This window comes from Perca flavescens, chromosome 13 (genome assembly GCF_004354835.1).
Source record: "Perca flavescens isolate YP-PL-M2 chromosome 13, PFLA_1.0, whole genome shotgun sequence".
In the NCBI taxonomy this organism is placed as follows: Eukaryota; Metazoa; Chordata; class Actinopteri; order Perciformes; family Percidae; genus Perca; species Perca flavescens.
The window spans coordinates 16,088,581-16,113,578 of NC_041343.1; the positions used below are offsets into that span (position 1 = coordinate 16,088,581).

General features: G+C 40.4%; 4 protein-coding genes across 8 annotated transcripts; all 4 read right to left on the minus strand.

Moving 5' to 3' along the window:
• Positions 1-661: 661 nt before the first annotated feature.
• dynll2b (dynein, light chain, LC8-type 2b) lies at positions 662-2,503 on the minus strand. The gene is made up of 3 exons (XM_028594660.1): positions 2,396-2,503; positions 1,541-1,685; positions 662-1,447 (listed from the first exon to the last, which is right to left on the minus strand). Exons 2-3 carry the CDS (start codon positions 1,670-1,672, stop codon positions 1,310-1,312), a joined length of 270 nt encoding a protein of 89 aa, XP_028450461.1. The 5' UTR covers positions 1,673-1,685; positions 2,396-2,503; the 3' UTR covers positions 662-1,309.
• Positions 2,504-4,130: 1,627 nt separating this feature from the next.
• srsf1b (serine and arginine rich splicing factor 1b) lies at positions 4,131-8,520 on the minus strand. 5 transcript variants are annotated; one of them, XR_003694044.1, is made up of 6 exons: positions 8,016-8,520; positions 6,568-6,767; positions 6,300-6,472; positions 5,442-5,667; positions 5,071-5,156; positions 4,131-4,723 (listed from the first exon to the last, which is right to left on the minus strand). XR_003694044.1 is itself a non-coding variant. In XM_028594659.1 (4 exons), the coding sequence occupies exons 1-4, from the start codon at positions 8,207-8,209 to the stop codon at positions 5,494-5,496; spliced, it is 741 nt and encodes a 246-aa protein (XP_028450460.1). In that variant the 5' UTR covers positions 8,210-8,520; the 3' UTR covers positions 4,131-5,493. The 5 variants fall into 5 exon arrangements, 1 of the variants encoding a protein (XP_028450460.1); XR_003694043.1 differs by having other exon boundaries at positions 4,131-5,156; XR_003694042.1 differs by having other exon boundaries at positions 4,131-5,156; positions 5,402-5,667.
• A 644-nt stretch (positions 8,521-9,164) lies between these two features.
• pigs (phosphatidylinositol glycan anchor biosynthesis, class S) lies at positions 9,165-14,216 on the minus strand. The gene is made up of 12 exons (XM_028594658.1): positions 14,112-14,216; positions 13,118-13,257; positions 12,886-12,997; positions 12,714-12,803; positions 12,520-12,611; positions 11,867-12,107; positions 11,602-11,744; positions 11,405-11,519; positions 11,146-11,291; positions 10,866-10,966; positions 10,578-10,788; positions 9,165-9,746 (listed from the first exon to the last, which is right to left on the minus strand). The coding sequence occupies exons 1-12, from the start codon at positions 14,188-14,190 to the stop codon at positions 9,468-9,470; spliced, it is 1,749 nt and encodes a 582-aa protein (XP_028450459.1). The 5' UTR covers positions 14,191-14,216; the 3' UTR covers positions 9,165-9,467.
• Positions 14,217-16,415: 2,199 nt separating this feature from the next.
• aldocb (aldolase C, fructose-bisphosphate, b) lies at positions 16,416-24,577 on the minus strand. Its single transcript, XM_028595069.1, has 9 exons — positions 24,469-24,577; positions 20,157-20,273; positions 19,812-20,023; positions 19,232-19,286; positions 18,970-19,130; positions 18,692-18,775; positions 18,427-18,601; positions 17,617-17,816; positions 16,416-17,515 (listed from the first exon to the last, which is right to left on the minus strand). The coding sequence occupies exons 2-9, from the start codon at positions 20,266-20,268 to the stop codon at positions 17,423-17,425; spliced, it is 1,092 nt and encodes a 363-aa protein (XP_028450870.1). The 5' UTR covers positions 20,269-20,273; positions 24,469-24,577; the 3' UTR covers positions 16,416-17,422.
• Positions 24,578-24,998: the final 421 nt, after the last annotated feature.

The window sequence follows — 24,998 nt, forward strand, 5'->3', positions numbered from 1 at the left end:
AGAGATGGGCACTAAACTAGTCGTGGCATTGGTCCATGCTTTATATCTAACATAAATACATATTTACTGATGCATTCATGCAGATGCATTTAAAGGTGAACCTAGCTCTATGGAGGCCTGGTAGAGCTAATTCTTAGATAGTTTATCATTATTTATAGGTTAGTTTAACCTACAGTGCATCAGTTTTTGGATACAACTTCTAATCAGAAAAAAAAAATTTTCTGTGGATGTCAGCTAAACGTAGGAGTAAAGACTACAATACAATTCCTTTTTATGTAGTGGAGTATCATATAAAGTATCTTAAATTATAGTTTTGTTAACTTCATAATTCCTTCTGCTGCATGTTCCCAGTTCATTTCCCTTAACACTTTCCCTAATGCTGGTTAATACAATTTCAAAATCTACACTTTCCTCATGAGCTTTCCACCAGCGTTGAATGTTCCTGAATGTTGAAATCTCAATTTGTGGAGGCAAGCAGACATGGCTGTTCCTATAGAGCAGTACATTCCCTGCATCTGGAAACTTAATTCTGTATACATGTGAGAAACAGTCTGTTTGCAGCCTCAAGAGCATAAGTGTGTATCATTGTTCACAGTGTTATGATCAGAACATTTGATTTAAGTACATAGTGAAGCAAATTCAATGAACGCATAGACACAAGTCACATTTTGAACCAATTTACTGTGTCAAAGTTGTCTTGTGCTCAACATGTTGAAAATATCACAATACCAAACTGCACACTAATTCACATTCCAGAGATACAGCACTAACATTGTAAAGATTCACAACGGAAGTGGAAACAGGAATGTTCAAAGCATGTACAAAACCTTCAATCTCTTGGCATGTAATTTTCTTTATTAAGTGTAAGCAACAGCCTTGGAATTTATATTCAATCTCAGTCAACACTGAAAATTAAAAAGGCATTTCAACAAAAAAAATGTCTGTTGCTCGTTCCATGAAAAATAAGTTATTATACAACATATCCATATGAAACAATGTCCGTGCGTCAATGCACAGCAAAAATAATATCCGGAAATTAGTCATGTAATCTGTCAGATGTGAAAATGCTGACTGAGTGCTGGAATGGAGAGTAGTTTGAATAATGTCACATCGAATCACAAGTCCAGGCACAACTACAGCGCCATCCACAGATGGTGGTAGTGTTGTGGGTGGCAAACAATAACAGACTGAAGCAAGCAGGAAACCCGGAGGTAGGCATGTCAGCAGAAAAGTGGTTGCAAATGTACAGCATGGCACAAAAGTATTAAGGGCTGAATTAAAAGTAGTTTTCGGAGGGCGTGTTTGGATTTCAGCCCGACTTGAACAGCAGAATGGCCACTTGGCCCAGGTAGAAATAGATGAAATGCTTCGTCTCGTGCGTCACGTAGCTCCCAAAATTCCTCCCAACAATGCAATGCCATGTGGGGTTGTACTTCTTGTCAAACTCCTGGAGGGGAGACAATAATTGCAATAGCATAGATAATAACATAAACCGGTTTCATTTACATGCTTGTACTAATTTGATATTGATATTATGTACCTTTTTGACATAGGCAGCAATATCCTTCTCAATGTTGTACTTTTCCATAGCCTGCATGGCACAGTCCACTGCATCCTGCTGCATTTCATCAGACATGTCTGCATTCTTTATCACTGCCTTCTTGTCAGACATTTTGGCTTTTTGACTGCACAGGAGAGAAAAAAATAAATAAAAAAAAATGTATATTTAGAGACATTTTCAACATAGTTATTACTAGTTCTAGTGCAAACAGTGAGCATTGTTCCATTTTCATTATTATACAACACAGCTGCCACCATTTGCTTAAATAAAACAAATAGTCATTAGTTATGAGGCTACTTCTATCCAATCCAATTAATTGGATAGAAGGCCTCAAGAAGCAGGATTACCAAATAAACTAGCTAGATAACTTGGGAGGGAAAACCGTGATCGTCCTCTGAAAGAGTTGTTCTGGATTACATTGAGTGCATTTATATAGACAACTCAGTAATGTATGTTTTATGAGACAGACACAATGGGTCCTGATTGAGAGTATCACAGTAAACCATAAAAGAAGGTTGCTGACATGACATGACATACCTGCAACTGCATTGTGCAGCTGACAGCATTGGAACTTTGATTTATGCTGCTTGTGAAGCAACAATTAACTATTTTCGCACATATTCAAACACAAGTTAACGTCACATACTGTAATTCAACTACATTTGTCAGATTTACAGATAACAATGCAAAGAAAGTGCCATTCATTCAGGACAAATACAGATGCTCAGACGAGATTAGCACGCCAGCAAGAGAAGCCTCAGTATTCCCTCTCTGCTGGCAGTGTGCACAGGTTGTATTAGCAATAAACACACACAGTTATGCGGCAACACTTACCGTCTCTCAGCGAAGTTAAATTGTTTAGAGTTGTGCGTTACGGGTAGCTACACAATTCTTCGTTTATTTATGCAAAGAAAGCGTGCGTCTCTGCTCCGCCCTCAACATCGCATTCGCTATCTGATTGGCTGGAGGGAAGCCTCCACCCTGGTGACGGCGCTTTTCACTGGCAGACAGGGACTGCATCTTATTTCCACCCAGAATGCACTGTTTTCAACCCCAATCCCTCCCTCCCATCAGAGAAAGTGATCGATCCAGGTGATCGGGTTGATCGATGGTATTGATCTGCATTATAACTCGGGATAGCTTGCAACGCAGAATAAGATTAGACCCAAACAGGGGAGGAAAGGCACGAGTCGATGTGCATTTTAAGTGTATCAAATTGGTGCCAGTTGAAACAGGGACACTCTCTGAACTGTAAGAAGATATTCAGAGGCATACCAGACAATTCCACAAAAACCCTTCAGTCTAATCAGATACGTGATAAGTATCTCACTGCAACCTTTTAGATGGACAGTGTAATCCATAGTGGATAGAAGTAGATTCAAAAAAGAGAAACACAATAATATGATACTGATAGGTCTAATAAAATATATTTAACTTTTATTGAAGAGAACAATACTTAGCATAATCAAAACTCATCTTCTGCAGCATAAGACTGAAAAAAGGTCACAAACCCTTATCACACCTTCCCTACCTGTCAATGGTCGCCCAGTATTTCCCACTCTAGATCATGGATGTATAAAGAGATACTGATAGAAAATGTTTGCTGTACAGATTGTGAATCCCCTTCAGGCAAATTTTTGATGTGTGATATAGGGACATATAAATGAAGTTGATTTGACTATGTTGTTCCTGTTCTGCTGTAGTCCTCTGTCTATTATTGTGTAAGTTAATTGAGAGAAACAAAAAACAGAATCATCACAATCAAAATCCTTGTACAGTATGCGTTTACATGCTTAAACAATAAAACTGATTCTGATAGAACACAAAGTTCTAGCCACAACAGGTAGACAATGCTTGAAATATGGATGTTGCAAAGAAGCTACACATTCTAAAACATGGATGCTTCACACACAGCTTCAACCCAACAGCAAAGAAGATCTATACATCACCAGTTTCAGTGGGCACCCAATTCAGTATCCGAACAAATGTGAGCACAATCTCCCCGTCTGTCCCTGAGTTTGGCATTGAATAATGGCCAGAAAAGTGTTTTTGCATTAACAATATGATGTCACAGTGAAATTCGCCTTTTGGAAATAACATCACATTGATTTATCCTATTGACATTTGTGTGAAATCTTTCACATAATTAGTGTATTGATGACATTTGTGCCAGATGAAATGAAATTCTCTCCAGGCATTCCCGATATCACATTCACAAGAACAGAATGGACATGTGGTCTTTTATTCCACTGCATTCATTTGACAGCTGGAGATACTAGTTACTTTGCATATTCTGATTTCACATACAAAAACACTTGTTTATAAAATGTAACCCATTGTTATAGATTAAATGCAGGCTTTATAATATCAAAATACTCAGATACACTCGCCTTTGTACTGGTTAACAAAAACAACAGCACACTGAAAGCATTATGATGCATCAAGTCCTCCAGAAACAATTGGTATTACATACAGCCTGTTCATGTATTGTGCATGTGTACAGGTATTTTTGTGTCCAACCTTTTGTTGTATTAGACATGCTGGGAAAGAAAAACACAAAACACTTAACTTGTGTTATTGAAAGTTTTATTAAAAGAGAATAAAGCTTTAGGATACTGGAGATTGTACTTAAGAAAATCAGAAATAATCCTCTGCAGCAAAAGACTGACCTAAGAAAAAGATACAAACCGCATTAAGGTCACATTCCCTTGTCGTATCCCAGTCCTCCCTCTTCCCTCCCTCCTCCACGGTAATGGTCGCCCACTATTTACCACTCTCCTTAAGCGTGTGGATCCATCCTGCACCTCCCAGCCCTCCTCCTGGTTTTGAGCGGAGCTTTGCTCTTCTTTTATAATTTTGAAAAACAAAAATCTGAAAAATATCGCTCCTCACAGTGCCGTCAGTAACTGTGTCTCTGAGATCCCACACAAAATGGAAAAAAAATTAATTTGGATTATTTGAAAGCCAATTTAGTTTTGTATATTTCAGAATTTCCGGTTTGATGGGGTTATGTGGACAGGGCCGGGGGTCAGGATCCTCTCCCGGGAAAATGCTCCCATGCTCCTGATCCATGTATCCATCCTGAAGCCTAATCCTAATCCTGATCTGATCCTGAATCCTGATCCGGCTCCGAAATGGGGGGACAATGAGCCCAGTCCAAACCTTCAGAATACCAGCAGAACCAAAGAGAAGGAGGCAAGTTAGAATCACACCTTCAGAAAATACTAAAATAAAATGTCAAATGCATCTACCAGGGAGTTTACTTTGAGACAAACAGGGAACACCATCTATAATCAGTGCCCAAAAACTAAAATTTACTTTGAAGACAAAGACAAGCAAAAGCAAAAAAAACACAAGCTTTGGGTCTCCAAATACAAAGTGGTATACAGAACCTGTTACAACTGAAAACATTTAACAGCGGCACTCTATTGTCAAGTGTACAGTATGTAAAAAAAACTGAACAGCCTTATAATGCAGATTTCACAGTTGACAAGGCACAGCCATCATACCATTGGTGCCATATTTGACTCCTCCTCCTGTTAATCTTAATATGAACTGTTTCCTCTGTTCCCATCCTATCCTGTTCCTCTGAACTCTACAGAGAGACACACAAGAGGGTCAAAGAACAGTAGTATATGCTTAAAAGAAGTAAAAACGTTCCAAACGAAACAAAGCGGAGAACAAGTAGGAGAAGAGTATAGAGGGGTGAGAGATGGTTAGCAGAAAACTGATTTTGATGAGAAGGGGAAAAGGAAGAACGACAGAGTGAAATGGGGCCTTGTAAAAAATAAAAATAAAAAAATAAAACTGCAACAAAAAGTGGGGGAATAGGGAACACACAAGTAGACATGAGACATGAGATGATCCGTGGGGAGTATACAGGATTTGTTGAGTGATGTGAAGATTTCCTCTCTGCTTTAGTTAAGGTGGATCTAGGTGCGGGAGCGGGAGCGGGAACGGGAACGGGAGCGGCGAGGAGAGTAACGCGGAGACCCTCTGCTGCGGCGTGACCCGCTCTTGCTTCGACTTCGGCTACGAGAGCGAGAACGACCATAGCTGGGGCTGCGAGGACCGTCCACCTTCACACGAATGTAGGCCGTCTCTCCCTGCGCACACACGCAAACACAAAGACACAGCTAAGCATACGTAACCATGCACAAGTTGCTAAAGAAGACTCGGGTAGACAGAGGAAACAATACCTACAGTCACAATAAATGTTTTGGGGATCATATCAGCGCTCAATACTGCATTTGTACATATAGTGTGCTTATTAGATGCAGTTTCAAAATTAACACGTTAACCTTTGAATTTGTAATGGCCATGCATACATGCAAAGACGAACATCAGCTCCATTAATAGTTAAATTGGACATAATCTTAAGACTTCCTCTGGGATAGCTGCTTAACTTACAAAACATTTATTTTGTGGTTCATTAGTTAAGCCTTCACTTGGCCAAAATATATCAATGCATGTTTGGTAAAAAAAAAATAAAAATCTGATAAATCATTGAAGCTTATTTTTACCAATGTTACCACCATTGTCGTCATCATCACTCAGGCATAGCTAGAATTACAATGCAATGTAAAATTACATAATCCTTCAAACTTAACATTGGCCTTTGACTGCCCACCTGGTAATTTTCACATTCACCCCTGCTTCCTTCATTTAATTTCAAAACGTAGTCCCTTCCACAGCCGTTCCTTATTACGTTGGCTTGAGGCTGAACCCCTTTACGTACCTCATGAGAGCGAAACTTGGTGTTATCCAATTGACGGACAGCGTAGGTCATATCTTCTTTGCGTACAAACTCCACCACCCCGGTGCCATCACGGTACACATCAGCATAACATACATCCCCTGCTTCTCGCATGTGATCCTTCAGGTCCTGCCAGCTTCCACTGGAAGGAAGACCTGAGAGGAAAAGGTGATTTAAGACTCATATGTTCATCTATACACTAATGTAAATAGATAAGCATAACCTGCAGAGGGAGGAACACATCACCCACCTGACACAACAACCCTGTACTCTGAACGTCGGGAAGGCGGGCCATGCCTTCCCCTTTGGGGTCCCATTGGTCCTCCTCCTCCACCACCACCACCACCACCTCCACCTCCTCCTCCTCGTCCACTTCTAGGAAACTCAACGCGCAGGCGGTAGCCATCGTAGTCGTAACCATCGCGGCCGTAGACAGCATCCTCAGAATCCCTGTGACATCCGAAAGTTACAAGTCATCAATACTAGTTTTACAATAGTAATACCTTGCTAGTTAATGACCCCAGATATGAGTTAATCTGATTAGTTTGTTTTGGTCGTGTATGTTGGTTGTGTACATTATCTTACAACTACTGGCCTATACTGATGGAACCTGGAGGAAAAATGCATCTTGCTAAATTAGTGTATGTCCATAGAAATCAGATGGATAGAATGGTCATTGAACTGTTTGCCGTGGTCATTCGATGAGGATCGAACAACAAAATGGCGATTGTTCTTAGTGGTCATGGTGACAACACGTGTTAGTGGGGCCGTAAACTGAGTCGCAACTCGCTGGGAGCTTAATACATCCACGGCTGGAAGGAGAGCGGCCCGACAATTGATGTATTATGGGTACACACAGCTCAAGGGAGACGTTATCCGAAGCTGCAGGGAGAGGAGACACAGTTAGACCCAGCGGAACGTTGGACCCAGCCCGCGACTCATTCTCTGTAACCAATGAAACAATAAATCTACCTTAACAAGGAAAATCTGTGGTGGGAAACATGAAACGTGACTCTTTAATTAAAAGCATAGCAGCATTAATTAGGTCTATCTATAGATAAGACAGAAGGTACGGTAATGTTATGAGTCTTGTTTGTCTGACCACAAAGATGTTCAATTTACCACGTCGGACAAGAAAAGGCAACATGTTCACATTTGAAAAGCTGGAACCAGAGAATGTTGAAAATGTTATTGAATGATTAATAAATACGTGTTCTGTCGATCAACTAATCACTGCAGCTTTAAATGCTACACCACCTGTGTAGTAGGCATTCTATTATTGGCCTTGTTGGGCAAAAATTCCATAATCATTCAGCATATATTGTAATTCAAGTGGTTTTAGTGAAAACATGACTTCTGCATCTCCTCTTAGCTCAGTTCTCAGGCGTTCCTATTAGCTTTTATGCGAATGCATTGCCCGTGAGACAAAGAGCTGCAGGAAGAGGTCTCACTCTACTTCAAATTCTCGAGTTTTTTTTGCATTCCACCCACTGCATCTTTAACGTACTTTTTTTTAAACTGTTTTAACATTTAAACCCTCAATGAAGGTAGCATTGACTGCACATATACCCAATACATTGGCAACTGAGTGTATGTGCCTGTTTATGAGTGTATGCCAGCTATATCTTTCGAAAGCGCGTGTGCGTGTAAGCCATCTAACGGTATAGCGTTGAGATGTGGCGGGAGAATGCAACTCACCTCGGGTCCTCGAACTGCACGAAGGCAAACGGTGGTCCTCCTCTTCGGTTTTTTAGATCAATATCACGAATGGCTCCATATTTGTAAAATAAGTCTTCGACGTCCTTTGAGCGGATGTCGGGAGGGAGATTCCCCACATATATCCGACAGTCGTTGCTCCCTGCTGGTCCTCGAACGATACCTCCGCCAGACATGTTAGCACAAAACTAGCTAACAATAACAGTTAACGTTAGCTAAGGAAGTTAGCAAGCTGGCTAAACAGGTCCCCTCCGGCCGAACACACGATAAAATTACGCTTAGGTAGTTCACTTAAAATAATATGCTACCGGCGAATTACTCGTCAACAATTTAACTAACGTTACAGCAGAAATCCTTCGGGGTAAATGACTAAACAATCAAATTACACGAGCTAAAAGTTGCAAGCCGTGACTGACGCCTTACTCCAACAAAGCACTCTTCTTCAGTGGTGTGGCGGCGCACAACTAGCTTTAAATGTGCGCACACCGCCACCTACCGCACTGGCGTTAGTCATCCTACAAAATATATGTATAACACAATGTCACCTCAAGGTCCATTCAGCAGCTGTTGTGGAGCTTTCGATCATGTCAAGTGATCATCACCGGACAAAAATGGAAATTTGAACATCTACAATTCCAAAACAACTGGGTATATTCCATCTGCTAATGAAAATTATGTACTATGACCAAAAACTGCTACCAAATAAAGCTTAAGGTGAGATTATTTTGTCAACAGTATGTATCCTTTTTGTCCCTTTCCACATTAACACAAAAAGTTGTGAATATATCCAAAAGACATTGAGGATAAAATAGGATCTGATTACTTAGGCCACATTCAGGATCAGTCAGTGACCCAGGTGTAGTATCAACACAAATGCACTGTGACCACTTTAAAGGACAACACAGTCAGTGCTCTGGTTTGTCTAGCAAGACAAACAAGCCCAAGACCACTGAATTACAAACAACTCAGTGAGATGCAATTGAAAGCTCCTGAAAAAACTATTTAGGTAGACCTTGTGTTTGTTTAATTTTAATGGACAAAATTGGTGTAAATTGCTTTAGGAGTGCTTGCCAAATGTAATAATGATATAAAATCAGGTATTCTTATATTTCTTGCTAACCAAAGAGCGACCACGAGTTAAGTCTTTATTTGTTAATAACTTAGAATAGAAAGTGGAATTCAAATATAAAACTTATTCACATTTACAACAATTCAAGCTATCCCGTATACAGTGTCACACAGCCCGGCAGCCATTCATTAAAATTTTAAGATAAACAATTCCTTACATGAAACAATAAAAATCATAAGTGACTATTTTGTAAATTCCACACTCCAATGCTGCAAATGAGTTTCTTCATGCGTACCTTTGCACCTAAATGTCAAGGCCACTGACAAAACTGTTTGTTTTTTGTTTAGATCTTCTCTTCAAGTGTTTCAGTCCTTCTTGGCTTGCTTCTCTCTGCGTTTCTGTCTAACCTCAGACACTATCTTGAGCAGTGACAGCAGAATAGGTACACACATGGGCAGGAAGAGTGGTATGTAGATAGCAAACTTCTGGTCATCAGGAAAGTAGAGAAGGTGGAGAAGTGAAGGGTCAAAGAATGCCCTTTCTGATGCCATTATGGCCTCTTTACTGTACTGCAGAGCAAAGCCGAGGTTCCCAGCCTCCAATTCAGCCACAGCCAGCTGCAGAGACGTGACCGCACTGGACACCTTAGGGACAGCAACAACAACCACAGGTTAGATACAACTGATGAAATTATATGAAAGGGAATAGTACAATTACAACTTATTTTAGAGTCTAAATACCCAGGGGGAGTAAACTTTTTGGTTTTCTCTCATCAAACAGTAGCAAGTTTCATATCTTTCATGTCCTTTGCAATTAATATGGAAGCTGCCGTAGTAGTTTTAGTAGCAGTTAAATTAATGTTTTTCACATTGACCAAAGAAATATGTTTGGGGTTTTAGTCATAAAAGTACCTAAAATACTTTATTAACAATACGCAGAGTCCCAGTCTAGTGCTCCCTAGAGGCTGCAGTGTTCATTTCAGCCAAGCCAAGATAAAAGTGTTGAATAAAACTAACATAATGGTGAATTGGATGTTCTAGGAGCCCAATCAGTAATGGAGCTAAAAATTTATGTTTCATTCCAAAAAATTAAGAGTTATTTCTATAAATCAACTTACGGGTACAGCCACATCTATCTCATCCATGCTTATCACCTTTTTTTGTTGATTTGTTTTTTTAGCTGGCTATGCAAGTCAATGACATGCCTATTCTTACTTACCACCTACTAAGCTCTGACTGGTCAATAGTTTCTCTAACTGGGGGAAACAGCTGTCAATAAGCACAACACCAGACCTGTTTTAATCGCTTCACAAATCTGAGATGTGGAGAGTGATTCAGAGGTCTGGAACCAGGCTAGTCAAATACCATTTTAGTGTTCAACTGCCCTAGAACAGAGCCCCATATGGCCAGATATGTACACCCACCCAAATAGGCAACATAGAAACCTACTGATTAATGCAGGTGTATGCATCTTACCTGTTCAGCAATGTTGTCATTGATAACAATGTTGCCTATCTGGTCCAGCAGCTGTGCCAGTGAGGTGATGGTGGTGGTTGCTGTTGCAACATTTTCCACACTCCGACTCCACATGAGACGGTCCAGCTCCCAATCAGCTAGTCCTGTACTGCCGCACGGCGCCATCAGGAAGCCAGGGGGAGCGGTAGACGACTGCACACCTAGCAACAGTCTGACAGGACATGGTACAGGAAAGTTACTTTGTGTCTACAGGAAAAGCTACCCATTGTTTTGAAGGTGTCCACTTACCGAAGCTGTGCAAGGAAGACTCCCATGACTTTGGCCATGTTGATGTTGATGTCAACAGGCAACACAGCCTCTGGTCTATAGAAACCATTAACATTATAGACCTATGAAAACATGGATAAGACATTTTTTGTTGATCAGTACCCAAAACAAGAAATAAAGAGTGCAAAAATACTGCACAGCTAACAAATGATTTATATTTAACATGTTCACTCATACTAAGTTATAACTATTCGTCGTATTTAGATTACTGTCACCCAGTGTTGCCCTTAGATTACCTTACCATAATTCCTCCCCAACGTGGAGAGTGAAACGCATTAGAAGGCACTTCCTGTTTCTTGTTGTCATGAATATAAAGAGGGGAATGGTGGGCATCCGGGACGTACAGAAGAAAATTCAACACCGGGTTGGAAGATGCAGCATTTGAGCCTCAAAATCAAATGCAAAAAAAAAAAAAAAAACAGATATAAATACACCTGAACAAGCTACATCACATTTATTTTGGCAAAAACTTAAAAAACATTCAGTGGGTTTTCTTTTACCCAGTCTAGCCTCCACAGGGTTAATGACATGTGCAAGGCTATCAGAGTTCAGTGTGTAGGCGCTGCTGCTGCTGTCAAAGCGTGGGTTGACACCGAGCATGGCGTAGTATAAGGTCTGTAAGGAGAATATATTTATTAACATGCAGTAGCTGAGCATCTTGTCTTTGTGCACATTCACACACTTGCACACAAAGTACCTGAGAGTCAAGGCTGAAGTTGGCCACAGGGGCTAGTTTTGTAAGCAAAGGTTGGATGTAGGTCTGTACGGCACCCTCTATGTCCCAGTTTAGCCGGTGTGACTTGGGGTCTGGGTTTAACAGACTGAATGTTATCTCATAACCTAAAGAGAAGTTTAGAATACGCATAAAACAAAAGGAAAGTGTTACATAGATGAAGAATTTACTGATTGGAAATAGAAACTAAGTTGGTCCACTTTATGGCTGTGCTGAAACAAAGACCAACCTGGGCTGGATTTAAAGGCTCTCATACTGTCAGCGATGCTCTCTTTGTTGCCAGGGCTGAGACGAACTCTGTCACTGAGGGCGGCGGTGATGTCGGTGTGGCTAAAAGACATCACCTGCAGCACCTGCTTGATCCGAGGCTCCAGATGAGCCAGCAATTGCTCTAGTGTCCTGCCCACTCTCATCTGTGCACCAATACGCAGCAGGGCTGTCCGTCGCTGACCAATATATACGTCCACGTCCTAAGAAGGTCAAGGTACACATTAGTACAATACTGGGTATTGTAATACCTTCTAATTGTGCAGACTGACACAAATGACACATCATTTTGTTTAAAAGCTGTGCACAAGGTACTGTATTTAGACATTTAAGAGTTAGACTCTAAGCAGTAATGACAGAATATATTGGATGGATTATAGTGAAAATGCTACTTGACTCCACAGAGATCCATTAGCTCATAAAAGCTAATTTCACTATTAAATCAAAGCATTAAACTACACACGGTCTTTAATGAACTCTTTTAACATATAACCACATACACACTTATAAAAAAACAAGGAAATAATGACTAGGAAAAGGTTAACAGTAGCCAAACAATACTCTTTAAAACTAAATACAGGGGGGAAAAAGAAAATCAAAAAGTTGAGTTTTAACCTCAGGCAGCAGTGAAGATGACTCTGGGATCACATACACAACTAAAGAGCCACACGGACTCTCACTTAGCGTGTGCAGAGAAAGATCTGCCTCTAAAGGAGAAGAGATAGAGAGACATTACAACCTGTGGTCCCAGCGAGATAATAAATGTTAGCATCTGAAGATCTTAAAGTTGGATTTGACAGGCGTCTCACCTGCAGCAGTGGGCTGGTCCAGCGCGTCCTCCTCCATGACTGTAGCTGTGCGGTACCTTATCTCATACCTGTACCTCAAAGCTGTGTTCTCTGGAAACAAGAATTTTAGACAAGAATTAACTTGCTTCATATTTTGTAACCATAGTACAGACAGCCTTAAATATTAAATCACCATCTACTGTGTGTTCCTCATCCTGCGTCTGTGTCAGTGGGACCTTCTTCTGCTGTTCTGGCGTCACCGTTCCACGTGCAAACACCACCTCCACATCAGCACTCAACTGTAGCTACAAAAAGAAAGACATAAGGAGAGGAATATTTTTAAAAGAAATGTGTATGAGACATGGAAGATAAAATGGACCACAATATGTAGGTCATGTATTTAATAGCATAAAGCACAAACAAACCTGCATATTAGCCAACTCATTTATCTGACTGACAGGCAACCAGGCGCGGTACGTTTCAGTTGTTCGCCACCACAGAGGGACTCCCACCATGATGACCACTGCTGCTATAGACAGAGCAGCAAGTTGACCACGTCTGCGCTCTGAGAGAAGAAACAAAGACAGTCAGACAGATAAACCTCATGGCATTACTCTGTGTGGATGGATGGATGGATGGATGGATGGATGGATAGATGGATAGATGGATAGATAAACTGCCTGAGAGTTTGCCATGTCGTTTATACTGTGGTTGCTGTCCCTGTATTACCCCGGTTGTGTTAGGGCCACTGTGAGCACCAAATCAATACACTGGCCTGTTTTATTATTTGCATCAATGTGACAAATACCTTGATTTGTCACTAGATACATATATTGATATCTTAAAGTACAATCAACGTTACATTTATATCCATGGCAGAGGATTGACCATTGATTCAATTACATATAACGTTATATGTTTCATAAGAGACTGAGCTAGCTAGATGTTACATGGCAGACCTAACGTTAATCAAGACTTCCTTAAACTAATTAGCTAGATGCAAAGATGTAGCTAGCTAGCTAACGTACAGAGAGACACCATTAACGTTAGCAAATTGGTCAACATAAAGTAATAGGCTGACCCGGTTTAATTTCAAAAGGGTAGATATAGAAATATACAATACTGGGGGAAATAAAGGCATTTTATTGTATTTAGGGGGCTTTAAGAACTCCAATGTTGTAGCTAGTTAATTGTGAAATAAAACACACAAACTGATAGATGAGGGAGGGCATCATTGCTGCAACTGTTGGTGCGGCTAGCTGTTAGCTTCAGAGGGTCTGGAGAAAACAGCCTCGTGCTAGGATCGCTACAAATGTTGTACGTGTGAAATGCGCTCTAACAAACTGCTGTAAACTGCTGCCTTCATGTAGTAAGGAAATAATTTATACAGAATTCAGTTATGAAGCTAACGTTACTCACCAACTTCCGTGGTAGCCATTTCTGTCAATGAACTGAATGGGGTGCGCTTGTTATGAGGACACACCCAGTCAAACGTCATATGACCGGCGTTAAAAACAAAACAGGCGATTTACTTGGCTGTAAAAAACAACAAGTCGTGGTCCAGATACATAGCTACAATTGTATTTAATGTAACCAAATATTTTACTATAAAACTCTATGTCTGTCTGTCCCAAACTCCGAGAAGGCAGTACGTTTGTTTGAGATGTAGTAAGGAGCAGAAACCGTCGGCCCACCCGGTGAAAATTTTCAACGCACAAAAACATTGTGAGAAATTGGCAACCAGTGTGGTGGTGGTGGTGGCTTGAATGTTGGCAAAACATTTTTTTCAAAACTAAAAAGTCCAAATAAACACTTGTATTTCTGCATGAATACAAGGCACCCGCAAAATAGAAACCTTATGTCACCTTACTTATGTTAACTATTTAGTAGCAGCGCTTGTCCCTATCTCATTACCACCACTGAGGTGCCCTTGAGCAAGGCCCTTAACCCTAACCGCTCCAGTGGAGCTGGCCAGCAGATCGGACTGTGGTTGTACTGGGCAGCTTCCAGGTATGAATGTGTAACTGTGTGAATGTGACAGGTCGTTGCAAATGAGAATTTTTTCTCAATCGACTTACCTGGATAAATAAAGGTTAAATAAAAAAAATAGTGTTAAGAATATACATTTTGAGGCGTACTGATTGGTCTGCATTATACTGAGCAGTGTTTTCATTATTTTGTCCTCTCTGTGTACAAGTAAAGGAGCAAAAATATTAGAGGCGTTCAACATTCCAATGCAATCCAATACATCAGCAGCAAAATCTAATTACACATTTTGTGATATTTATTACAGGTCTGTTTATTATTATTCTGTAGGCCTATGTAATGGTGAAAATGTATACATATAGAGATTGACAGATAAATAATAGAAAATATAGGACCAATGCTACGGTTCACAAACCTTATTAATCTTAGAAAAGTGAACAGTATCTAAAAACATTTAATCAGTTTTGATTCATTAAATGTTATGCATTCATGGAGAGCAAGGCTGTAATTTTCAGCGACACCCTGTGCACTGATGAAAGCAAGACATGCACATTCACACTGGAAGCTGCCCAGTACAACCACACATGTTGACACCTATTTTATACAGACTGTGGTTGACACTGAGCAGCTTTACTGGAGAAGTCGGGAGGTAGGGGCATTGCTCAAGGGCTCATGGGTGGCATTAAGGGGCAGGCACTGCTCTTTCACTTTGCCTATCCAAATTCATTAAGCTGATCTCAGGATCATACTTGTTACTTTTTGGCCTTACCTTTAAGCCACTATTGCAAGATTTAGAAGGATTAAGTCTCCTTTATGCGTTGAAAAAAAAATGATCCTACTTCTTAAACTTAATGGACTATTTAAAAACCCTCTTGGATCAATTGGAAAATGCATCGACAGAAACAGGGCTGTTTTTCTGACTTGACTTTTTAGAGATACGTGGTTCTCACAGGAAAGAGATGCTACAAACATGATTATCTTATAAAATATTGCTGTAGATTAAACTACCTACCACTATATAAAGTAGTTGAGCACAAACTTAAACATCTACAGCAGTGAAATGCAACATACACATTAATCCAGGAATAATATGAATTCAATAACATCATATACAATAGTAAAACTCTGACAGGGAACGTTTCCGCAAAATAAATATTTTTACTTTTGATACTTAATGTAAATTGCTGATAATAGTTACATACTTTTACTTAGGTAATGTTTTGAATGCAGGACCTACACTTTTCACAATGTGGTATTGCTACTTTAACTTTAGTAAAGATTCTAAGCGATCCGAATACTACTTCCACCCATAGGTGTAATTTAGCAATAATCTAAACTGGCCAATGCAATCCCCTCCCCCCCCAAAAAAATAAAGACATTTTCACCATAACTTGATGCAAAAAAATGCACACATTGTTGCAATTCACCAGAATCCAGGAAATTAAGTGTTTGATGTTCAAAATTCCAAGATTCAACTCCTCCAATGTTGAACCCAAAGTTAAGCCCTTGCGCTCCACCATTGTATTTAAATAACTAGAAGTAAATTGGCTGGATGAACACGGTGTGGGGAGAGATCTAGGCTTACAACACTATATAAAGTGATACAAGAAGGCTATTACGACCTGCTACAACAAGGTGTCAGGAATGCAGAATCAAATTACATCCAAAGAAAAATTATTGGGATAGACACTATAAGAATAGCAGCAATATAATAATGTCACACAATGAGATCTCATGTAGTTTTTAACGTTTATTTTTAGTTTATTTCCACTATTTGACACACCAAGTGCTTTAAGAACAATATTAACATCACAAACATCACAGTATCCCAACACAGCAGTGAGTGTTTCCCCGCTGCTAACCCCACATATTGGTCCACAATATGTCAATAGAAACCATCTCCTCTTCCTGTGGGGCAGGAGGGGGGGGGGGGGATGTGGGAACACACAAGCATCACATAATAGACACCTTCACACAACTAAATATATTAATTACTGTATGTAATTGCAACATAATGTTATACTGACAATAGACACACAAGAGGTTTCTCTGATTAGTGGCGATTAGAAGCGTGTGGTTAACAAAAAGGTTAGGATGAATCCTGGTGAGAGTCTACTGACCTCTGCTGAAGCTAAGGCTTTCTGAAAGTACAACAGGCTCCCCGCACTTTTGGACAGTCGCAAGTCAACGTCCTTACATTTGTCTTGTCCCCTGTCCCTTAAAGTATGTACTGATGCCAATAATAATTGGTTGGTCCCACTGTCATGGAGGATGTTAGTATAGCGCTTTGAGGATGAGCCAATACTGCGTTTTGACAGAAGCAAACAGACACAAACACACACATCCCTGCTTGGGAGTGGCTCAAGGTTTATCATGTGCGAGAGAAAGGGAGACCGTACCGGGTGTGGAGAGGGCAGCAGTTGAGAAGAGGCATGAGTTAAATACTGTCTTTCTATCTTGATCTATTGTTAACATTTTGCAGCCTCTTACTGCAGATCTCTGACATGGCATAACATAGTTTTCCACTTCAGTCATAAATTGTCTCAAAGCAGTTTTGATTTGTTTGGTTAAATAAAACCCATTGTGTTTTTTTTAAATACACATATCTAATCATGTAATTTTAATAACTCTGACAACTCTAAGGTACAGTAGACAGCGCAGGCCTGTGATTGATGGAGGAGTGAGGAGGAATAGCAGAGCAGATATAAGACTATAACTAGGCCACAGTTGAATGTGGTAGATGTTTAGTAGGCGTGATTAGCTACGTAGAGGGATTGTCCTGCGGCGGCACCACTTCCAGCAGACTCGTACTTCCCGAGCGCAGCCAGACTGTTTGCCTAAAGAAGAGACAAATTTTTTTTTTTTTTAATGAACAATGATGCACAAAGTAACTTTGTTTCATTTTACTCCGAAGGATGGGTCTGATGTCTGTTCTGACCTGAGCACGTTTCAAGAACTCCTCAGCGGCAGCCTTCTCATTGCTCAGCTCTCCTCTCCATGCGCTCAGGGCAGAGGCCTGCAGGGCGCGGCCATAGGAGAAAGTCAGGGCCCAGGGCTTGGCGAGTGGACAGTTGTTAATGGCGTTGAGGTTCACGCTGGCTTCTTCTTCGGACTGGCCACCTGACAAGAATGTCACTCCTGAGAAAAACAAAAAAACAATAGAAACAAGCAAATACACAAGTTATTTATTAACATTTAACCCTCAAATCTCTATGAATGGTAATTATCTGGCTTTCTTAATATTTGAGGGTGGGACAAACAAAGAATTAATCCGGCAATATATAACAATACATACTCTTGCAATACATTACGTTGTAACGTTTTATTTTAAGGGTCCGTAAATCCCTAATAATGTCCTAATAATTTTCATGTCATTTTTATTACTAAAATAAATTTTAAAGTTAGTGCAACTAACTAAATACTAGCTAAAATTACAGTCTGAGAATTTTGTCTCTATTTTACCTAAAATCTGTATTCAATTATTTCCAGGAAACTATACTGAATATATTAATAATAATGGACCTTCAAAATTAAGTATTTATAAAATACATTATTGATACTATAGCAGCAAGTATATTTTTAGAATTATATATTAGTAATGTAGTTGTTTTCAGTTAATATTTTCCCTGTGTCAAAATATATTTACACAGATTTGACTTAGTGTGAGATATACATGCACACGCCCCTTACATATCGTACAGATCCCAGCCAATTCACTTTTCTTTCTTATATCTATCTGCGTTCTGACCTGTGACAGCTGGAGGCACGGTGCGGCGCAGGGCGGTGACGGTAGCCATTGCAATTTCCTCGTTGCTGTACTTGGTGGGGCAGGAGTGTCCTGCTGTGACCATGTTGGGTTTCAGCAGTGTCCCTTCCAGGTACACGTGGTGGTCTGACAGAGCCTTGTACACTGCAGCTAGGACCTAGCAGCAGGAGAGAGACACATGTATGTTAAAGTACAGTGAGGGCATTATACAGTGGTTTGTGTTATATATAGTCCTCAGTAAATTCACCTTCTCAGTGACGTACTGGCAACGCTTCAGGTCATGGTCTCCATCAGGAAGGATCTCAGGTTCCACAATGGGAACAATACCATTCTAGGAGACATTACAAAGTATGAGTTCAAGGCAAATTGACACATTCTAACAGATACACTAGGAGTTTGTCATAATGCCCAGTAGTGTACTCAACTCCCTAAATTTGAACACAAATCAATTTTTTTTTTTAAACGGAGGGAAAAATATATTTTTCTAACCTAACTAAATACAATTTTCAGTAATCTCACACCAACCTGCTGGCAGATGCTGGCATATCGTGCCAGAACATTAGCATTCTCAAAGATAGCCAGCTCAGACGGCGTGGTGTCGCTGATCTTCAGTACGCTGCGCCACTTGGCGAAGTCTGCACCGTCTTTCTTGTACTGCGCACATCGCTCAGACAGCCCGTCCAAACCTACACTCCAACACATACACGGATCCATCCATCAGAAACACAGCAGGGGTTTTGTAATGTTTGGAAAGGCTTTGAGAGTGTGTTTTCCTAATGCCACCTACCCTGAGTGGTGGTCTCTCCATTTGTTCCTGCGAGGGGCACAACACCTTTGTCCACCTAGAAAGAAGGAAGCAGAAATTGTTTAAAATAGATATTACACTAAAATGTAAATTCATATTCTTCAGTGCACCAATTTTTGCTTATATAAAGTGACATACTTGGTTTTCTTCATCATGTAGAGCATCCAATACAAAAATCGCATGGAATTTCACTCTTTACCTGAACACAACTTTCCTGATCTGCGGTTATTGGTGGGTGGGTCTGTGTGTGTCTAAATATGCTGACAACAAGTCTGTGTTTTCATATACAGCGTGGGAGCCTTTCTAGTTTTACCAGCCAAACAAATGACTATGTTTCTGCCTGCTGAACTGAAATATTTGGCTGCAGTATAATATCAACACTGTGGCTGTGGGGACACAGAGGCAAAGCAAACCACGACAAATTTAGGCTAAGCTTCCAAGCCTCAAGTTCTTATGTTTTAGGAGACTGAGCTTAAACCCACTACTTTCTGGCTAAAGACGTCTAACTTTGGAGGGTTAAATACGACTTAAGTTATTTAGTACAACATTGAGCTTTGTGTACCTTGATGCCAACAACAATGTCGCGGTCTTTGATGAGCTTGGCGAAGGAAGTGCCATCGTCTGTGTTTTGGTACAGGGTTTCATGGAAGAAGATGACCCCTCCGATACAGCTGTCCATGCGCTCGTCGGCTGTGAAGAGCAGCTGGCGATAGCGACGCCTGTTCTCCTCTGTGTTCTCAACCCCGATCGGGTTCAAACGTTTCCCCATGCTGCCTGTAAACCACACACACACACACGACAAGTTTAGACAGACGTGATGAACAGTATTGATTTTGTGATTCTCATATCTATCTATTTTTTTTTTTTACACGCACACACAAAACACACACACAAAACACAAACATACCGGTAGATTCATCAGCTGCAAGGATGCCTTTTCCTGGAGCTACTATCCTCTGAGCGATTTCCTGCAACTCTTTCTTCTGCTCAGCACTCAGTGCGGGATACTGGTGAGTCATGGTGGCTGAAAGAGAGAGAAAGCCATGAAGAGGTCACATTGATTCACGGTGTGTCGACCTTGACAACCGCCCAGCACTGGGCGGTCATTTTTTTTGTCCCTGTATTGTCTTCAACATGGCTACCTCGCTGCTCTTCTCAGTCAGGGAAGGAGGATAGGTGAAGGTGACAAAACTCCTATAAGATGGCATCTGAAAGTCACACAATCCATGGACACTGTGTGTATGTGTAAGATGTGATAAAACAAATGACTATAAACAAAAGATGTGCTTCCTGAGAGAAAATACGAGCCAGATATAAATAGACAGAAATTGACATGGGGTTGAATATGACCGGGTTAGCTCAAAGAAGAAAACATTCTTTGATATGTTGTCTGGCCATATTGGTGGCAGTAGCGCTGTCACGATGTGCACACGTCAAACCAGACTTTTTTTGTTCCCTATTCCCTTCTTCACTCTGTCGTAAATGAGCAGTTACATAATCCCTCCCCACCCCACATGAAGCACAGAAGACAGAGAGGGAGCGATTATGTAACAGGGCTCCTATATATACACTCGGCTGCCATTAGGTCTCTCTTTGTGCATTGCACGTATACATACCTTTTATTTCTTTGCCTTGATTAATACATGACTTGTTTCCATGTTTTTATCACCCCATCTAGTTTCCTTCAAACCTGCTGCTCTGCTCACTGAGGCATGCTATTGGATGCATACAAGATGAACAGAATTTGTAAATTCCCATTTTCCCACATCACTCCCACTAATGCAGGCTGTGCCAGAGAACAAGCTGTGACTTCTCTTTCTGGTTGATTGCACCGGCTGCCAAGCCACTCCCAGTGAATGAGGTCACTAGTTATAGCTTTGTTCGACACCTAAAGTACTCCGGCCTGTGCCATAATATTGGATCAGCTATACATGAATCGGTTTGATTGGTGGGAAGCTACTCTTTTAGAGACAAATTAAAAATAAATACTACTAGTAGGAGGGTTTTGTGTACCTCAACAATAAACTGACTACTGAATTCCTAACTGAGGCCGATTTGCTGTGGTAGGACACAGTCTAACATTCCCTACATCCTCTGTGTTAATCCTCAGCTTATAGCTATGAGATAACAACCTTTAGAGCGCACACACAGGCCTCTCACTGAAAACAGTGTGCAGTTACCACAACACAACTGTCAAGTACGGCTCATTGTTAAGAGTTAAATTATACATGCAGCTGAAATGAAAGAGGCCAGGCCAGCAGGGGACAATACGTCCCTTGAGGGGTACAGTTAGGCCAGGAGTATAAAGTGCATGCAGATCTTTCCAATAAATAAAAGAGGGTATTTATACTTGATAAAGGCCAACCCAAGGGCAAAGGCATGATGTGTGGGACTTCAGTATGTTTATGTGTGCACAGCCCTGCTCCACTGTTAGCCAGACAAACTCGTGCTCAGCAAATACCTGCTATCTTTTGTGAAGCACTGCGTGCTTAAACAATAGCGTGGTTGGGTTTCTGCTGAGGAAACATTGGTGATGTGAAATCTACATTTTATGCAATGTTTGGTCAAATACAATGTATCAATGTAAGTTTCTGCTTGCCCGCTTGCTCAAGGGCACTTCAGCAGCTCAAACACAGAAATGCTTGTTTGAAGAATCATCTTCTTAATCAGCGAAAATGCTCCCTGCTGCAAAAGTGTAACTCTGATTATGATTAGTAGCAAACTTCTGATGCCACTATCACACACTACCACTGGTAATAAGGTTTATCTACAAGGCAGTGCCACACGGCATGCAAGGGTTATCTTCATGGACATTACTGCATGATTTAAAATGACAGGCAATATATTTTGGTCACTAAAAAAGGTATTTTGGAATATTTTCCATTAATTGAGGCTGTCTTAATAGGATGAAATTTGAGAAATTAGATGCGATGGCGAGACAGCTGAGATTAATATTATTTAGCTGACTTAACGGTCTCTCCATCGTGTCCCTCTGTGATCTCGTTCCATCCTGTTGCACAGTGGTCAGCCACAACCACACCAACACCATTTCTGCACTGCGACATCAAGGTGCAACAGCCAACTCCCTATTGTGGCGTAATCCATAACCACTCAAAACAGTGATCCCTGCATGTTAAATAATGCTACTACTCAATAAACGTCAAATGCAGTGCACAGCCATCATACTGCAAACTAGACAGTCATGCATTACATCAATCATTTTCTGTTAAACTGATGCTGCGTAGGCTCACTTACCAACCCAGGATGCAGCTAGAGACCACAAATACATACATACATATCAAACTCAATCCAAAATCTAAAGAAGATCTAAAGAAATCATGATTAAACAGGTATTTTTTTAACCATTGCTGCAAGTATTAAACTACAATATATTTGAAGCTTGATGCTATATTGCCATATTATGTATAAGGCTGTAGGCAGGGACTGGCACATTTAACATTTATGGATTGTTAATATTATACTGATAGGCAATGTGGGTGAGGAGAGGATAAGAGTATTTGCAGAGAAAATAGCATGTATTTCTTGTTGCTAGGTGTTTTTGCCTTTTCTGTATCATTATCACCATCTGGCGGTTTCCCATCACTGTTTTTCTTCTCTACATTGCAAGATGCATGAGCTTTAAGGAGGTGAAATGGCTCCTGCAGGGCAGCACTAGTCAAAAGTAAGAAGGCTGCTTGGAGTGCGCACTTTGTTACCAGACGAGCTGCAGGCCTCGGCACTGATGCACGTTCCTGTGTTTGTTTCTATCCTCAGGCCTTGATCCAGGAGAGCTAGCAGGAGCACTGTTTGCCATGCAGCTCAACACAAGAATGTACTGACGTCAAGGCAAAGCTGCGTGCATTGCAGTTCCGAAAAAGGTTGAAACTTGTGAAAATGTGAAGATTAGACTAGATTTTTTTTTAGATGACATTACTTTCTTAAACACTGCTAAATGGAACTTTTTTTTATCTTCAATTTGCATGACAAGTTGAACAGAGAAGGAAAACAGATGATTAAGGTTAAAGGAACGATAGAGATTATTTTTTACATTCGATAACAATAAAATGCGTTGATGTAAAACTACTAATTAACATTCAACTAAATCATAACATGTCATGTACATTACGTTCTAGTGTTATGCTTATGAAATGTACATCCATTCTGATTGTACAAATAGCCTACATTCCTGTATGAACCACCATGTTATTTCTATACTCTAGATCTAAAACGATTAGTCAATTAATCAATTAGTAGATCAACAGAAAATTATTGAGCAACTAACAACTATTATGTTAATCGATAAATCATTTAAATTCACTGCTTCCAGCCTGCCAAATGTGACTATTATATCGGTTTCTTAGCCATATTTGATGATAAACCTGTATTGGCATTTTTCAAGAAAATAATCAGAAAAACCTTTAGTTGCAGCTCTAATAATATTATCTTTTTTAGGACTGCGACTAACTAATCTATATGTCTGTAAATCGCTTGGTCTATAAAATGTAAAACAGTCCAAAACCCAAATATATTCAGTTTGAAACACAACACAAGAAACACAACACATATTCACGTTTGAATGAAAAGTGAACATAACTGAATCACAATGTGATCTAGTGTAAGCGTAGCTATACAGTTAAGCATGATTGTACGATAGTATTAATATTTGAAGCTAGATTAGCTTTTTAATTTTATTTTTTGTATAGGCCTATAGCCTATTTAGTATGGCCCCGCCTCCCATCACATCAGAGGTCTACGTGCTCAGGGGCAGATACACACTGACAGGTACTGACACAGCTACAATAACGGGATAATGACCAACATTTACACACATTAAACCTATCAAATAAAAGGATGTGTTGATTTAGCCGATGGCAGACGCAACAGGCTCTTCTCTGTCCAGTTTCATCCTTGAAGGTCATAATTGTGCGCCCTTCCTGTTGCGTATTTCGACCGTGGGCTGAAATAACAGCTTTAAATACAAATTCCTAAAAGGGGGGGAAACTTTGACGGCGTTCGAGCTACAGGTAACGTTACTTATCATTTAATGGCAAACTAGCTAGGAAGATAAAGTTAGCTTTAGATTGTAGAGCAGCATCACATCCCCTTCCTCATTATTATTATTATTATTATTATTATTATTATTATTATTTTATTATTATCAATGACACATGAACATCGTCTGAAGCTGTCTTATTGATCAAATCAGGGTACATTCTTACCGGCTGTTGGGTGTCTGGACGCAGAGAGAGAAGATGAGCCGAGTGCATGCGATGTGGTCTTCTGTTTCACTGCTGCAGCGCAACGTGACCCTTTACAAAACCTCGAGCTAGGGGTGGGGCTGTAATCACGGCGTCATTTGATGAAACGACGCTGAATACCTTACGCGCATGCGCCGGATAGCATCCTAGTTCAGTAAGATTGCAGCATGATTCTGCATCTTTGTAGAAAATTCATAGATGCCACCTACGTCACTACCAAATAGTAAAAATCTGGAAAAGATGTGAAAAGTTTTTAATCTAGAGCTTTTTTTTCAGTTTGAAGCTAAAAACTAAAAACAACTTGAAGCTAAAAAACAACAGCTAATTGATTATCATACATTGCCATGCCTCAAATTATCCATCCATCCATCCATCCATCCATCTTCGTCCGCTTATCCGGTGTCGGGTCGCGGGGGGAGCAGCTCCAGCAGGGGACCCCAAACTTCCCTTTCCCGAGCAACATTAACCAGCTCCGACTGGGGGATCCCGAG